At 48.4% G+C, this 16,317-nt stretch overlaps 1 protein-coding gene across 1 annotated transcript in view; it reads right to left on the bottom strand.

Moving 5' to 3' along the window:
- The window catches only part of Osbpl11 (oxysterol binding protein-like 11), a gene marked incomplete in the record, with an annotated part of 63,601 nt that overhangs the window by 46,980 nt on the left and 304 nt on the right, over positions 1–16,317 (bottom strand). The window contains 1 exon segment of the mRNA XM_013513473.1: positions 15,762–16,317. Coding sequence (XP_013368927.1) covers positions 15,762–15,928 — 167 coding nt within the window.

The raw sequence follows: 16,317 nt of genomic DNA, 5'->3' as shown, positions 1-16,317 counted from the left end.
TTGTATTTTTGAGACAGGGTCTCGCTGTGCAGTTCAGGCTGGCCTTGAGCTTGCTTTGTAGCCCAGGCTGGTCTCGAATTCGCAACGATCCTTCTGTCTCAGCTTCCCGAGTGCTGCTTCCCGAGTGCGTGCACCACACCTGGCTTGTTTTTCCTTTTGGTCATACAGAAGACGAGCAAAAGTAATTCAGTAGCTCATGACGACTGTTAAAAGCACACACTTTGGGGGCTGGGTACTTAGCTCAGCGGCATAGCACCTGCCTGGCAAGCACAAGGTTGTGAGTTTGATTCCCAGTACTGGAAAAAACCAAAACCAAAACCAACAAACAAAAAAAGCACACACTTTGGAACTTGCCTAGTGTGTATGTGAGACCTGAGTTCAATCGCCAGCACTGCTCCCCGCAATCAGTAGCCTCATCCACTAAAATAATCCAAAGCATGTCTTCATATGCTATGACGCTACACTGCTTTGTGTTCAATTTCCCAGTGTTATCAGTTTCTTCACACATATACAGAGAAAGAGTTGAGTAACAAAAATGACAAAAGGACTACCAACGTGGTTTATTTAACTGCATAAAACCAGGCCCCGAAGAACCAGAAACTCAAATAAGCAAGGATAAACCACTGGTCTTTTCCTACTCTGCCAAGCAGCTGTCTCCAGGTCCCGAGAGCCAAGGTGAACAACCTGTCCTCTGGAGCAGCTGCCGCCCTGGCGGTCCCTCTGTCCTCCCCCAACCTTCTGCCCTAGCCGCTGTAACCAGCTGGTGAGGAACAACTGTGCCACCTGGTGGCCAGCATGGGGAGCCACATGATTTGACACATTGTCTTCTGTGTCCTTCTACCTGTAGGCCCTCAAGTTACCGCAGACCTCACGTACAAACAACTTAGCTATGACTGGAATCTTAGTTTTAACTTACGATCAGGATGTGGAGTTACTTAATGCCAGGTGCTTGTGCAGCTGTGCACAAAGATTCTCGATGCCAGAAATGTGTATGTAAGTGCCAATCTGAGCCCAGATGTGTGTGCTTGTGGGTGTGACTTTGGTCAGTGCTTTATATAATCACCATGCTTGCTGCTATCAAAATTCCCAGAAAAGCTAGAAAAGAAGCTAAGGAAGGAAGGGAAAGGAAAGAAAACAGTCACAATTAAGAAGAAGGAAACGGAGAAGTATGAGACTGGCATTTGTGTGACTGATTTTGCTAATATGCGTAGATGTCAAAATCCACTATCTCAATAATCTCACAGAGAAAGGATCTGTAAAAGGAAGCTAGCCAGAGTATAAGGAAAAGATCTGTATAAGGAAGCTTGCTGGGTGTGGTGGTGCACGCCTGTAATCCCAGTGCTCAGGAGGCTGAGGCAGGAGGATCGCTGCGAGTTCGAGAGACAGGCTGAATTGCATAAAGACCCTGTCTCAGAAAAAAAAAAAGGAAGCTAGCTAGAGCTGAGCCTTCAGTTGACCCTGTGGTTGATGACACAGTCACTAAGCAGAGGCTGGAGACTTGCAGGTGGACAGTACAGACGCTGAGGAACTGGAGGAGGAACACTCAGAGGAACTGTCTACAGAGGAACTTCAACTTCTGGCTGAGCTCAGAGAACGGCAGCTGAGGAGCTCTCTGAAGAGGAGGGCGAGTATCAGCAATCAGCGCAGCAAAGTTCTCTGAAATAAAGGAAGCCCTGAAAAACTGGACAGAGCTACAAACACCTGCAGAGAGACCCACAGCCAGAGAAAACGCCGATCTTTGCATTCACTCGCTTAATGATGTCATGTCATAGGACAGCACAGTCAGAGAAAGAGAAACAGACAGCCTTAGGCGAGTTTTCAGTTCTGAGAAGGCCGAGACCTGGTGAGCCAGAAGCAGGTCCTAGAGGGCTACAGGCCCTCCAAGGACAGAAAGGGCGCCGCGACCAGGTTCCTGATGGTATACGGACGGGGGCTCTCCTCCTATAACGGCCCATTTCCCTTTCACCCGCCCTTCCTGCGGGCCACAGATGTCGGCTGGAATGGTGAGTGCAGTATGGAATGGCTGGTTCTGGTCACCTAGGCACACTGTGTAACTTTTTCGTGAATGCACTAGGAAAACCATTGGTGTTTCTGGCAAATTATGCACACTGTACAACCCTTTTTTATTCTGAAAAGGTTAAAGGGTGCTTTGGAACACATTATGGGCATTTCAATTATTTATGAGAAAAAGTCTTGACTTAAACCGACTTGTGTTACAATCAGCCCTGTGAATGAACTGAGTTAGCAAATTAAGGTCCACTCTACCTCCTTATATGGATCAAGTACTCGTTACTCAGAGTGTTCTGAAACTTACTGGGTGCTGTCATGACGCTCAGAGTTTCATCTTGGATCTGAGATTTTTGAACTAGGGACGCTCGGCCAGTAAAGCCTGTGTGAATATTCCAAGTCCATAACCTTGGAACCAGAGACACTTCCTCTGCTCAAGCATTGCTGATGAGGAACACTCTGCCTGTGACTGAGTTTTGCAGTGTCTCCAACTTGTGCGTCACTCCCAGCACTCTGGGAGGCTGAGACAGGAAGATCATGACTTGGATCTCAGCCTGCGCAGCTTAGTGAGACCCTGTCTCAAAGTAAAAATGGGCACGGGATGTGGCTCAGTATAAAGACCTAGGTTCAGTCCCTATTATCACCTCCCAAAAGTATGAATTTGTACAGACTGTTATGTACCAGTTATTAATAAAACCTACTTGTAAAAGTGGGAATACGCCTCATATCTGACTACATCAGCCTATTTTGTGTTTTATGAAATGAAAGTTGATGGTTCAAACAAATTGATATTGAAAAATGAACTATGAAATTTCTTCTTTAGTCTTTCAGCAACTCTACTCCTCTACAAACTGGGTCTACTTCTCAATTTTTTTTTTTTTTTAATTGAGACAAAAGTCTCGCCATATAGTTCAGACCAACTCACTACACAGCCCAGGCTGCCCTCAAACTCACGTAATCCTCCTGCCCCAGCCTCCCAAGTGCTGGAATTATAGTCATACACCACCACACTTTGCTGATCTTTTAAACTTGTGAACAGTTTCTTGGGATTTAGCCCTGGAAGCTGACAGTCTATTAAAAGTAGCTGATTACAATGTGGTATATAAATACAATGGAACATTATCCAGCCATAGAAATGGAACTTTGTCATTTGTAGGAAAACAGATGGATGTTGAAATCATGCTGAGTGAAATAAGCCAGATTCAGAAAGACCAGGATTATTTGTTTTCCTACATGTGGAATCTAAAAAGGATGACCAGAACGTAGAAGGGACACCATCGTTAGGCAAGAAAGGGTGAGGGCAGGGAGGGGGCGTGTGACAGGGGCATCTCCAATCAGAGACATGCACTGGACGCCGCAGGTGTGAAAGCGGGGGAGGGTGGGGGTGCCGGGCGGGTGAAAACGAGCGAAGTGTGCTGTGGGCACGAATGAACCTGCCAAAATGAGCCCCATAATCGGTACAACCAATGTGCACCAACAAAAAAGATCTGAAACAAACCGAGTAGCTGATTAACTGAACCGTGCCAAGGGGGATGATTACGTTTAGTTTTGTACCATCTTCTCCTAACCTTTTAAAATCACATTTAAGATACAGAAGATTTTCAAATTAAATTACTCCTACTATATACAAAGCACCATGAAAACCCACCGAAATATATGGGGAGGCTTAAAAGGCAATACTCCTCCATCCGAGACCCACTCAAACCCAAGAGCTGCTTAAAGAGGCGGCAGCAGGGGCCTGTGCTAGTAGGACGGAGACCCATAGCACCATTTCTAGGGCTCGGTCAAATAAAAAGCGCCTCACTCCTTGGAGCGCAGGACCCCGCCGTGACTGGACGGCCATGGAGCAGGCGGGGACTGAGTGGGCGGAGCTGATGGGAGAAGGCGACAGTATGCACGCGGGAAGGGCCGAGGGCAACAGACTCCACGCGGACGCCCGCTGAGCAACTGGGCAGATCACTGAATACCCGTCCTGAAACAGCTCACAGAAGCAGCTTCGCCTGTGTGCCCTTTAACATGCCAGGCTAGGGGGCCTCCGGGACAAGCACTGCTGTGGCCTGCGTCCAGACGTCCCCCCGAGCCTCACGCAGTCACAGGCGCGCCTTCCGGGGGTGGCTGGCTCTGCAGTGTGTGACACCGGGGTTAGGGGTGCACGGTTACTGTATCAGTCTAGTGATGTCCTGGCACAGCTCTCGGTGTGGTGGTACCTCCCCTAAGCGTGGGTAGCGAGACAGACCACAGAGGCACAGAAAGAAGCTGCTGTCACTTGTCACTTGCTGCCTTCTGCCTGCCCTGCTTTGCGGCGCCCCTCTGCCGCGCTGCCCTGCCTTTGAGCTGAAACCTCTACAAACCGTGAGCCAAATAAACCCTTCCTCCTTTGACTTGGGTGTCGGGTATTCATCTCAGCAACGAGAAAAGTAACTGCGACGTGGCCAGGGAGACGTCCCGGAACGCTGCAGGCCTGGGCGGAGACATGCAGGTGGCTCCAGCAGCACGGACACACAAGGACTACCTGAGAGATCACCCGAAGTCTTTTAAGTCCCGAGTCACGGACACCTGGGGAAGGTCTGAAGGGCAAGAGGAGGCTGGCACATCAGGGGCAGGGAAGTAGATGGAACAAAACCAGAGGCAGGAAAGACAGAAACAGAGTTTCAAGGTGAGCTGGGGTCAAGAACGAGCAGTGCTATGAAGAGATGCGACCCAGGATGAGAACCGAGACGTTTCTGCAAGAATTAGGACAAAAACACAACAGCTGAGTGGAGTGACGGGGCAGGCCAGCTGCCAGTGAGGAAGAGGCTGGAAGGAACAGGGCGGCCCCGTGGGTGTGGCTGTGGCAGGGACAGCGGGGCGCAGGTGCCGGGGTGGCCAGCCTCGGTGCCCGCGCGAGGGCCGCGAGCACCCCACGGTCAGTATTTCCGGGTGTGTCTGCGAGCGTGCTTTGCAGGCTAAGCTGGGCACTGAGGTGGCGGGCACCAGGCCGAGGGAGGGAAGCTGCACGCCCTTCCCGCCTCCTGCTCCAGCTGACGCCGCTCTCCTGGCTGCGGATGGGACTGAACCCTTGTCCCCAGCTCTCTGGCTGTCCCACTCAGACGCCACCACGCCAGGGTTCCTGGTCTCCAGGCTGCAGGGCCGGAGACGCTCAGCCTGCGCAGTGGCGCGGGTCAGTGGCTCACTCAGTGCCTCCCCCACGTCATCTATGTTTACATGTCTGTATCCCCCATACGAATGTGTGTGTACGTGTAGGATATATGTAGGTACAGACACACATGGATATAAATACCCTACCGGCTCTGTTTCTCTGGAAAACCACGACTAAGAGACACTGGAGGGCGTGTAACTGCAAGCGGCAATCAGTGCGAGGCACCAGCCACGCCACAGTCACATCCCTCCCCTCTTAGGCAAGAGGGCTCGGCTCTGCTTCAGTCCCTGGGTGACAAAGAGGACCACGGAGCGGGGTGACCGAGGAAAAAGCAGTGACATCGCGAGAGGGAGGTGACTGCGACAGGTACCTCCTTCTGCGCCCTGTCCCTGGCCACGCGACCTGTGCACGGGCTCCAGGGAGCTGGCAGCAAGCAGGCCGTGACCAGCTGTGGCCCTCACTGGGGCAGACCCTCAGCAGTGCCCCAGGCTGCACTGTGAGCTTCCCGTCGGCCACTGCCATCCCATCCCCGCCATAAACAACGTGTCACCCCACAGCCTGAGGCAGAGTCTGCTTCCCAGGGACCCAGTCCGCAACTGTTGATACCCACACCCCCAAACACACGTGTAATATGGCCTATAATATAGATATGGAAGGACACTCATATTTAGTACTGTGCATTTTACGATAAATATTTCTTAAAGATGTACTTGCATTTGAATTGACCTGGAGAAGTTCCTGATTAAATCTGTTTATTTTTATTTTTTGAGACAGGGTCTTGCTACGCAGTCCAGGCTGGCCTTGAACTCACGGCGATCTCCTGACTCAGGCTCCCAAGGGCTGGGACTGTGTACGCCACCTCACCCAGCGCAATTTGTTTTTAAAAAAATCCCACAGTTGCAGTGACTGCCTCTTACCCACCCAGTATTCCTTCAGCAACTAGTGTCCAGCCTGGGGTGTGATGGGAGATCATTAAATATTTGTCAAATAAATTCAATAAAGGAAAGAGAGCAGAGGAATCTTTTAGTAAAACGATGCAATTATAGGGCAGCCTGCACGCTCACTTAAATCTCAGCTAAAATGAATCGTGTCATGCTCTATACCATAGAGTATATGCCAGTACTTAAAAGTATTAAAGCTCTTTGGCCTGATGATCTCACTTCTAGGTACCCAGGCTAAAACAAATGATCAGAGACGTAGACGACGTACAGCCGCATCCACTGCAGCACCACTGGAAAAGAACAAGCTAAGTGAATTATTATTCACCAATTAAAATGTTTTCGAGGGTCTAACAACATGGGGAAGTGCTTATTACAATTATTAAAACTGCAAGTTTTGCTGGGCCTGGTGGCACAAGCCTGGTCCCAGCGCTTGGGAGGCTGATGCAGGAAGGTTGCTGTAGGTCAGCCTGTGCTCCGTGGTGACTTCAAGGCCAGCCTGAACTACAAAGCGAGACCTGGTCTCAAAAAAACAAACAGCAACAATAACAAAATACCGGGTTTCATGATATGAAGAATATAAAACATATGCACACAATAAAAGCACAGAAAATAGTAATTATCACAAGATGACAAAATTATCAGTGGCTTTTACCTTGCTCCTTTCACTGTTTCACATTTTCTAATTTTAATGCTCTGTTATTTTTACAACGCATTAAAACATTTAACAAATGCTCAGTGACGCTGAATAGGTAGAATGTTCCTGGCATTGTACCCCTGACCAGCATGAGCTGACACAGGTACAGCAGCCACGCCCATAGTCCCAGCTGCCTGGGATGCCAAGGAAGGAAGATCACTTGGGCTCCACAGTTTGAGACCAGCCTGGGAAACATGTAAAAATAAAATAAATGACATTTACAAGATGTGCTGGAGGAACAGTGGAATGACAGTGCACCTGCTTAGCGTTCTCAGGCCCCTGTGTTCTGTTCCGCGCACTGAAAAGAAAAAGGAATTAAATCTTTTTAGAATTTCCCATGAGCAATATTCTCTGGGGAGGCAGAAATGAATTACCCACAGGCCCTCACTTCCCAAAGTGGGCTGGGAGCCTGCAGGATGAGGGTGAAAGTACGGTCAGGTTGGTAATGCTGAAGCTGACAGTGAAAGTCTTCAGCACGGGGACCTCGGTGGCAGTGGGAGGGTGAGAAGGGATCAGTCCTGAGTCGTGCCCCGGGCTGGAGGCGAGGAAAGACTCAGACCACTTTTACTCTAGCGTCCAGCTGGGTTCTGCTACTGCAAAGCCTCAGACAGCCATCGCTGCCCAAGGGCTTCCTGTACGGGGTGGACTCTGTGCACTCCTGGGATGCAGGCTCCCCGCTGTGAATGTTAGGACACTCCCACTTCCAGGGATAACCTAAAGGATATGCCGACAACATGCCTATTTTTATTGCAGCAGTATTCACAAGTGCTAAGCTATGGAGTCCACGTAGATGCCCATCAGTGGATGAGCAGGTAAAGACAATGAGGCGTGTATAAGCCGTGGGATATTGCTCAGCTGTAAAGATGACATCCCATCATCTGCAACAAAACGTATGAAACTGAAGAACATTATATTAAGTCAGATCATCCAGACACAGAAAGACAAATACTGTGGGCTCACTGCCATGCGCGTTGTTAGCAAGTGTTGGAAACAAAGCTTTTGTGAAGGAGGAGGGGAAGAGGAGCTGCAGGGAAGGTAGGGGAATGGGGGTAAAACGTATCATGTACAGGTACAAATTCCCTATGATGAATGTGATCATTATGTAAACTGGTAAAATATACCAACAAACTTAATTTAAAAAATGAAAATTAAAAAAAAGGAGAAAAACTACCAAAAGTAGATTTCACAAGTCTCTTTCAGACAACTCAGCATCCAAATAAAAAGGAGCTGCAGTCACAAGTTTACCACCGCTATCATGTGCAGAACGGCACAGAGCGTAAAGGCCCAAGCTCTCCCAGTACGGCAGGCTCAGTAACGATGAGGCTGTGACAAAGATTTCCTCCACAAGCCCCACACAGAACTAACTAGGCTTTCCCTGCTGAGTCGGGAGGACTTTGTTCTACTGTAGCCTGTACAGGAAAAATTCTGCGCTCCAGCATAAATGACTTCAAGCAATAATTTAAAGAGAAATCTACAGGAAGAAAAGTTCACATTTGTCTAGTTGTAACACAGAATCTGCGCATGGTCCCAGCCAGGCAGAAGGCTCTTTCAGTCGGGTGTGGTCCGGTAAGTGACTACAGAGCGGAAAGTACAGCCCGGATGGAGGCAGCAGGTGACTCCCCCGAAGCACTCAGAGAAGGACCAACAATTCCAAGGCAAAGGCAACGGTTTCTTCAAGAAAGACACGGTAAGATGTGTCATGCACCTGCACCAGCTCCCTGGGATAAGTGTCATCATTATGTGCTGCAAACACATACTGACTAAACATCTCAAAAAGACACACAAAGAACAACAAGTAAAACAAAACAGAGCAAAGATATAAGGAAAAAAACAAATCTTGTTACTCAAGGCTTGGTGTTCTTACTAGATTTTGAAACAAAACTATAGTTTCCTGCTTAAAGCCTATAAATTGTCTTTCTTTTTACCAGCACCTCTACATTTTAGATAGGGAAAATAAAAATGGGGGTACAAAAATATGCATTCAACTTTCCTTTTTATTCCTGCAGAGAAAAACAGCAGACATTTATGACTTTTTCTTTTTTCTTGAGACAGGGTCTTGTTATGTAGTTCAGGCTGGCCTTGGACTTGCTACGTAGCCCAGGCTGGCCTCAAACTCATGGCAATCCTCCTGCCTCAGCCTCCAGAGGCTGGGATTAGAGGTGTGCGCCACCACAGCCAGCCCTATGACTTTTTCTTGAAACCAACCTCAATATTAGAGGCAAGCCCTCCAACACAGTATACACGAGGTTACACTTCAGTGGCTCTCCTTACCCCATTTGCACAGGGGCATTTCCTTCCAGCAGAGAACTTATAGTAGGAGACATCAAGTCTGAACAAACACTGCAATTTGTATTACACATCCGCAGACTTGTACCCATCACTGAGAGGCTTACCTGTCTGCTAATGAGGAAAAGAGTTCCGCCTGTTTGTTAGCCGTCAGCCAGTGTGGAGCCCCAGAGAGCCAAAGACAGCCTATCATCCATTCTGCCTTGCTTTTCAGCGCCTTCTCTGGGGCTTTCCCTTATCATTTTAATAAACGGGCAGCGTAACTGCAGACCTGGAAGTTTCCCTGCAAGCTGACATGCAGATTATAAAAATAACGGGGAAGTTCATTTTGTAAACTCTGAACATTCGGAAAAAGGATGCTGAAGAAATGATCTTCCTCATGAACAAGCAAAGCCCGGGTCATGAATACACACTGCAGCAAAAAGAAGAAATGTAGGGCTAATCTCATAAATTCAGTTCCCAACTTCAGTATTTAAAAAATGATCACCATGTGCTATTTTGCAAATGTAGCTGAGGCTCTTCATCTTCCCTGGGATTTTCCCGCCTTCATTCTCTGGGCATTCACACTGGTTTGAGTTAACCGACAGTGCTTCCCACAGAAGGGTTTGCTGTGTGAATCAGAACAACAGCAAACCATGACACCACACACTGAGCTAGTTATGTCACTAGTCAGTCATTCCTGGGGGCTGAGGGTGCAGCTCGGTGACAGAGCCCTTGCCTCATACGTGCAAGGCCCTATGTTCAATCCCCAGGCCTGCAGAAAAGAAAAGAAATAATTATTCCTCCTACTGTCTAGGAATTCAAGTTCCTCCACTTACTAGCTACATGACCTTGGCCAACTCATTTCACCTTCCACTTCTGCAACTGTGAGAAGATAACAACGCCCTTTCTCCAAGAGCTGTGCTGACTGAACGTGGAAAGAGAGGACACCCCAAACACTATGCAATCACGTATGTTCCAAGCGCCTCACCTCTTCAGGCTACCTGGATGCGACACCTACAATTCTTGCCACATAAACTGGACACACCCAGAGCCTGATGTGTAATTTCACTCCCAACATCTGTTTCTCCTCTGGACTTTTCCAATTTCAAACCTGGATCATTAGGGTCAACTATGCTCCCCGCAGCCCACCACCACATCCGGTCTGTATGCCTGGCTTCTAATGAATGAGAGAAGCCACAGGACCTCACGACCCTGCCGCTCCCACCTCTCCTGCCCGCCTCCCACCTCTGATTACACCCACGGCCAAGCTGGGAGACACTCTTGGAGTGGCCCCTGTGGCCAGGGCCAAGTAAGGCCTCCAGCCACCAGTGCATGAGGCCTGGGGTCTAGGATCCAATAGGCCAAAAGGAACCAAACTATGCCAAGAGCCCGGTGAGCGAGCTACTAGGACGTGGATCCTTCTGGGTCACGCCTGAAGATGACCATGGCCTCGTGACAAACCCAGAGCCCAGCCCCAGCTAAGCCGCACCTGAACTCCTGACACAACTGTGAAGCAATCTATGCTGCAGCTTAAAACACTGGATTTGGGGGTAATATACAACACAGTAACAGCCAACAAAGTGATTTCACACTGTAATTCAGAGTAACTCTAGTGGGTTTAAGAGTTAAATATGAAACTATCAAATCATTTTAAAACTACATGAAAACAGCCGTGCGTGGTGGCGCACGCCTGTAATCCCAGCACTTGGGAGGCTGAGGCAGGAGCATTGTTCCAAGTTTGAGGCCAGCCTGGGCTACAAAGTGAGCTCAAGGCCAGCCTGAACTGCATAGCGAGACCTTGTCTCAAAGACAAAAAAAACAAAAAACAACAATAACAAAAAAAACCCCACAAAACCTACATGAAAACAGTAGTTTTTTTATTAAAAGAACTTTTTGTTTGTTTATTTTTTGAGACAGAGCCTTATGTATATAGTTCATCCTGGTCTTGAACTCACTTTGTAGCCAAGATGGCCTCACACTCTTGGTGATCCTCCTGTATCAGCCTCTAAGTGTGCTGTGATCACAGGCATGTGCTACCACAACCAGTCAAAACTTTATTTAGTGCTTGCTTTGGCAGCACATATACTAAAATTGGAACGATACAGAGAAGATTAGCATGGCCCCTGCGCAAGGATGACATGCAAATTCGTGAAAACTTTATTTATAATTAGAGGTGAAAGGAAAAATAAGAGTAAGATATCTGAGCTGGGTGTGGAGGCACATACCTGTAATTCCAGCATTCTGGGAGGCTGAGGCAGGAGAATCACAAATTCAAGCCCAGCCTGGGTCACAACTTGGTAGCTTAGTGAGATCCTGTCTCAAAACCAAAAAACTGAAAATGGGCTGGGAATATAGCTCAGTGCAAAGGCCCTGGGTTCAATCCCTAGTCAGCGGGGCGGGACAACAAGATTTGTGATTTGTAACTGTTTTCTTGTTTTTGTTTTTGTACAGTTCAGGCTGACTTGAGCTCACTCTGTTGCCCAGGCTGGCCTCAAACTCCCAACGATCCTCCTACCTCAGCCTCCCGAGAGCTGGGATTACAGGTATGTGCCACCACGCCTGACTATAATTGTTTTCTGTATCTCAGGAAAAGTACAATAAATTAAAATATGAGGAGTAGGAAAATTTTTATAGCCAGTATGTATAGGAAAGAATTTAACTATATAGAACTAAAATATATTGCATGTACTTAAATATTTACTTAGTAAGGAGCTAATACAGGGCTGAGGATGGAGCTCAGTGGTACACTGCTTGCTTAGAATGTGCAAGGCTAGGGCCAGGGATGTAGCTCAGTAGCTTGCCTGACCAGCAAGCTCGAGGTCGTGAGTTCGATTCCCGGTACCAAAAAATAAAACAAAATAAAACAAAAACCCTAATAGAATGCACAAGGCTGGGTTCAATCCACAGGACTACAAAAAAAGTGTAAGCAACAGAAGAAACTAAAAACTGACTGAACTTCATGAACACTAAAAACCTTCATACTGCAAAAAATGCCATGAATGAAGTTAAAAGCCAACCAAGTAATGGAGAATATTTGCAACTCTCATATCTGAGAATTATACTCAAAATACACAAAGAACTCTTACAACTGAAAAATAAGATAAATAAGCCAATTTTATTGTATTTTACTGAAACAGGGTCTCTCTTAATCGTGTAGTCCAGGCTGGCTTTGAAGTCATGGCAATCCACCTACCTCAGCCTCCTGAGGGCTACAATTGCAGGCGTGAGCCGCCACAGCTGACAACAACCCAACTTAAAAATGGGCAAAGGCTCTGAACAGATGTTTCTCCAGCAACGACATATAACTGGCCACTAAACACTACACCCAAAGACGCGCAGCCTCATCGGTCATCAGAGAAGTGCAGATCAAGGCCCCTGTGAGGTAGCACTGCACACTCAACAGCATGGCTAAAAAAACAGGCAACAGCAAGAGTCACGGAGGACAGAGCACCCACTGCTGCGAGGGTGTGAAATGTGGCAGCCTCTGTGGAAAACAGCCTGGCAGTTCCTCAAAGGGTTAAACAGGAAGTTACTCGATGGTCTGTGATTCCCCTGCCAGGACGCACCCAGAAGTGGCAACTACAGGTCCACACAGAAACCCGAACGGAAACATTCACGGCAGGGTGACTCACAACGCCTGCGCGTGGAAACAGCTCCAATGCCCCCTAACCGGAGAATGCATAAACAAAATGTGGCAATCACAGAATGGAATGCTTATTATTTGGCTATGGGAATGCCGTAATGACTCGATACCTGCTATCATATTAATGAACCTTGCAAACATCATGCCAATGACATTTCCAAGTCTGTAAAGCCAAAGCCCGGGTTCTGAACTAGGGCTTTCACTAAATTTCAGTCATTCCATAACACAACCTAAAATCAGTCTCAATCTCTCTTTCCCTGTCTGTCCTGGGGACTGAACCCACGGCTTTTCCGCAGAGCTACGTCCCTAGCCCTGTATTTATTTATTTTTATTCTGAGATAGGGTCTGGCTAAATTGCCCCAGCTGAGCTCAACTTGTGATCCTCCTCTGCCTCAGGCTCCCAGAGTGCTGGGATTGCAGGCCTGTACCTTCATGCCCAGCTTTTAAATCTTTTTTAAAAAGTAGATTAAAAAAGAAGAAAGAAAATGAGGAGAGTAGCAAAGGATAGGAGAGACGAAAGCCCCTGGCGGGGTATCTACTAGAAACGTCCAGGGTGGTTCCAGAGAGCTTTTCTGACTTGAGGCTCTGCTAGCTGAGGCTCTGGTGGAGTATCACACCAGCCTTGAAGGAAAGGAGCCAACGAAATTAAGAAAGAAACCGTAGAAGGAGTAAGTGAGACACCGAGAGAAAGTCGTGCCAGGAGTCAAGACAAGAATTCTAACAGCAAACACTCGCCAGGTCCACTGGAGTGAAAACTACTGCCCCTTGGAAGGACGCAGAGAACAGCCCTGCAGGGGCGCAAGTGGCAGGGAGTGAGTGGAGAGTGCTTTCAGGAGGCTAGGGTTCGGCTGGCTGTAATTATTTTGTTTTTAAAGTCTTAAGACCTTGAGCCCAGGGAAGAAGCCAGAGAAAGGAGAGCAACACAGGACTAGAGGGAAGCTGCCCGATATCCAGGGACAGGAAGAAGTTAGATTGAGAAGCTAGACTGGAAGTGCCTGTCTCAGATAGACCACACTGAAATCAAAATTCACGGCAGGATGCAAAACAGGAAAGCCTGATTTACCTCGTCCGGCGAGAAGAGTTCTACATAACCAAATTTACCAGGCACAATACCTCTGTAAAAATTAACTGTTAAAAAAAAATTGACTGTTAACTATTTTCTTTAAGAGTGGGCTTCCTTGGATGATTTAAGATCACTGCAACGATCTTATTGTACTAGGAAATAACAGTTAAGGCTGCACGTTAATCTTTCAAATCTTTGAAGCCATGTGTGGTGGCACAGGTTTGGGATTCCAGCCTTTGGGAGGCTGAGGCAGGAGGATTGCTGCAATTGTGAAGCCAGCCTGGGCTACAAAGTGAGGTCAAGGTCAGTCTGAGCTACACAGTGAGACCTTGTACCAAAAAAACCAGGGCTGCGCATGGTGGCACACACCTGTAATCCCAGCACTCAGGAGGCTGAGGCAGGAGGACTGTTGCGAGTTCGAGGCCAGCGGGGGCTACAAAGTGAGCTCAAGACCAGCCTGAACTGCATAGAGAGACCTTGTCTCAAAAAGAAAAAAGAAAAAGAAAAAGAAAACCAAACAAAAACAACAACAAAATAAATCAAATCTAAGAGTTGGGGATGTAGTCAGCGGCATACCACTGAGTAAGCAAGAAGCCTGAGTTCGATTTCCCGTACCCAAACAAAAAAAAAACACAAATCTTCTTTGAATGTCTTACCACCGTCAGTTGCCAGCTTCTAGTTAATTTCCTCTAATAACCTTTTTCATTTGTGACTCCAATAAAATCTAGTTTAAAAACTACACAACCATTAAGTGATAACCCTAAAAATAAGGGACAGGCTCTGAATGAAAAATACAGAAATATAAAGTTCATGGCTTTATGACACTTAGCACTGGGGAGAGTTACTACCCAGTGCTAAGAAAACTGTTCCACTTTTCAATTTGAGACTAGAGCTCAGAATTAAGGATTTCAGAAGACTGACCTCTGACTACACTCACTCTTGTCTTATTGTGCTTTTGTTTTGCTTTTTTGAGACAGGGTCTCACTATGTAATTCTGGCTGGCCTTGAGCTCAAACTAGCCTGGAACTTGTGGTCATCCTTCTGCCTCAGCCTCCTGAGTGCTGGGATTACACATGTGTACCATCATGCCCGACTTACTGTGCTTTCTTAAATGATAGAAAAATATCCATCAAAGTAACCGGTAATATTTTTTTTGACAGGGTCTCACAATGGAATCCAGGCTGGCCTCAAATGCACAGTGATCCTCCTGCCCCAGCCTCCCGAGTGCTAGGATTACAGGGTACTAGGATTACAAGCATGTGCCACCATGGCCTTTGGGTTCTTTTTTTAAGACAGGGTCTCACTTTGTAGTGCAGACTGGCCTTGAATTCACTAAATAGCCCAAGGTGGCCTCGAACTCACAGAGATCCTCCTGCCTCAGGCTCCTATCACAAGCCTGTACCACCACTCCCGCCTCCTTTTTTTTAAGTTTTTCGTTCATATCGGTGACAATGAACAACGGTAGAGTTTCTCATCAAAACAGAGTACTTAGGGGCTAAGGATTTAGCTCAGCGGCACAGCGCCTGCCTGGCAAGCATGCAGCTGTGAGTTCGATTCCCGGTACCGGAAAAAAAAAAACTAAAAAAACAAAAACAAAAACAAAACAGACTATTTAAAGTGGCCTGATCTGCTGTACCTTTGCCCTTGTATTCCAACTGAGTTAACAGCTCCTGCCCTGGCGGTCGGTCAGGGAGGCAGGCCTGTCAACAAATTGCGACACAGGCAAAACCAGAACTGAGTAGAGAGTTAAATGGCTCGCGTTGAAGAAGCGCACGCAGGGGTACCTTTCTGCATTCCTCAGAAGGTGTTCGATGGAAACCTGTTGCATGAACCGAGTCTTGCTAATGAAAGGCGAGGGAGGTCCCAGGACCTAAGGGGAGCAATCCACCGCGGCTTCCACGAGCAATCCACCCCACCTTCCGACACGAGCAATCCACCCCACCTTCCGACAACCGCCACACACACCGGCCTCCGTGCCCCGGCACGCTCCCCGGACAGCACCTCACCTGTACTGCCAGCCCTTGGCGCTGCCTCCTCGGCCGCCGCCCGCGCCGCTGCCGATCGCGCCCGCGCCGCTGCTCTTGCCGCTCGGGGTGCTCGCGGCGGCCAGCGCCTCCAGCCTCCCTTCGCACTCCGAGACTCTCATCGTGGACACTGGGTCGCTGCCCTGCATCCTAGCTCCCGGGTCCACGGCCCTTCCCGCGCGGCTCAAGTCAACTCCGCGCAGGAGTTTTGTAGGCGCTTCCTTCTTTCTTCTGAGACTCTGCTGTGATCCCAGTCGCTAAATGCGACGGCGACACGAGAAGGGACGGCCACCGGCCCGGGAACGGAAGACACGCATCCCCACTGCGTTAAACTTTCGGGACGGCAGGGGCAGCGGGGCAGAGAGTCCGCTCCAGCCACACGGGGTTCTCTCCCTCCTGGCGAAAGCGAGGGGGCAAGTGTCACCCAGCGAGAGGGCTCGGGGACAGAGGAGACGCTGACGGCGTGCGGGGGAGACGCGGGCTCTGCGGGCGCGAGTGGGCGACGGGCGGGCGGGCCCCGCGGCCTGGCCTCAGCGGA

Source organism: Chinchilla lanigera, unplaced genomic scaffold, assembly GCF_000276665.1.
Source record: "Chinchilla lanigera isolate Chin_1 unplaced genomic scaffold, ChiLan1.0 scaffold00019, whole genome shotgun sequence".
NCBI classification, from domain to species: domain Eukaryota; kingdom Metazoa; phylum Chordata; class Mammalia; order Rodentia; family Chinchillidae; genus Chinchilla; species Chinchilla lanigera.
Note: the sequence above shows the minus strand (reverse complement) of the source record. Positions and strands in the feature narration are given on the sequence as shown.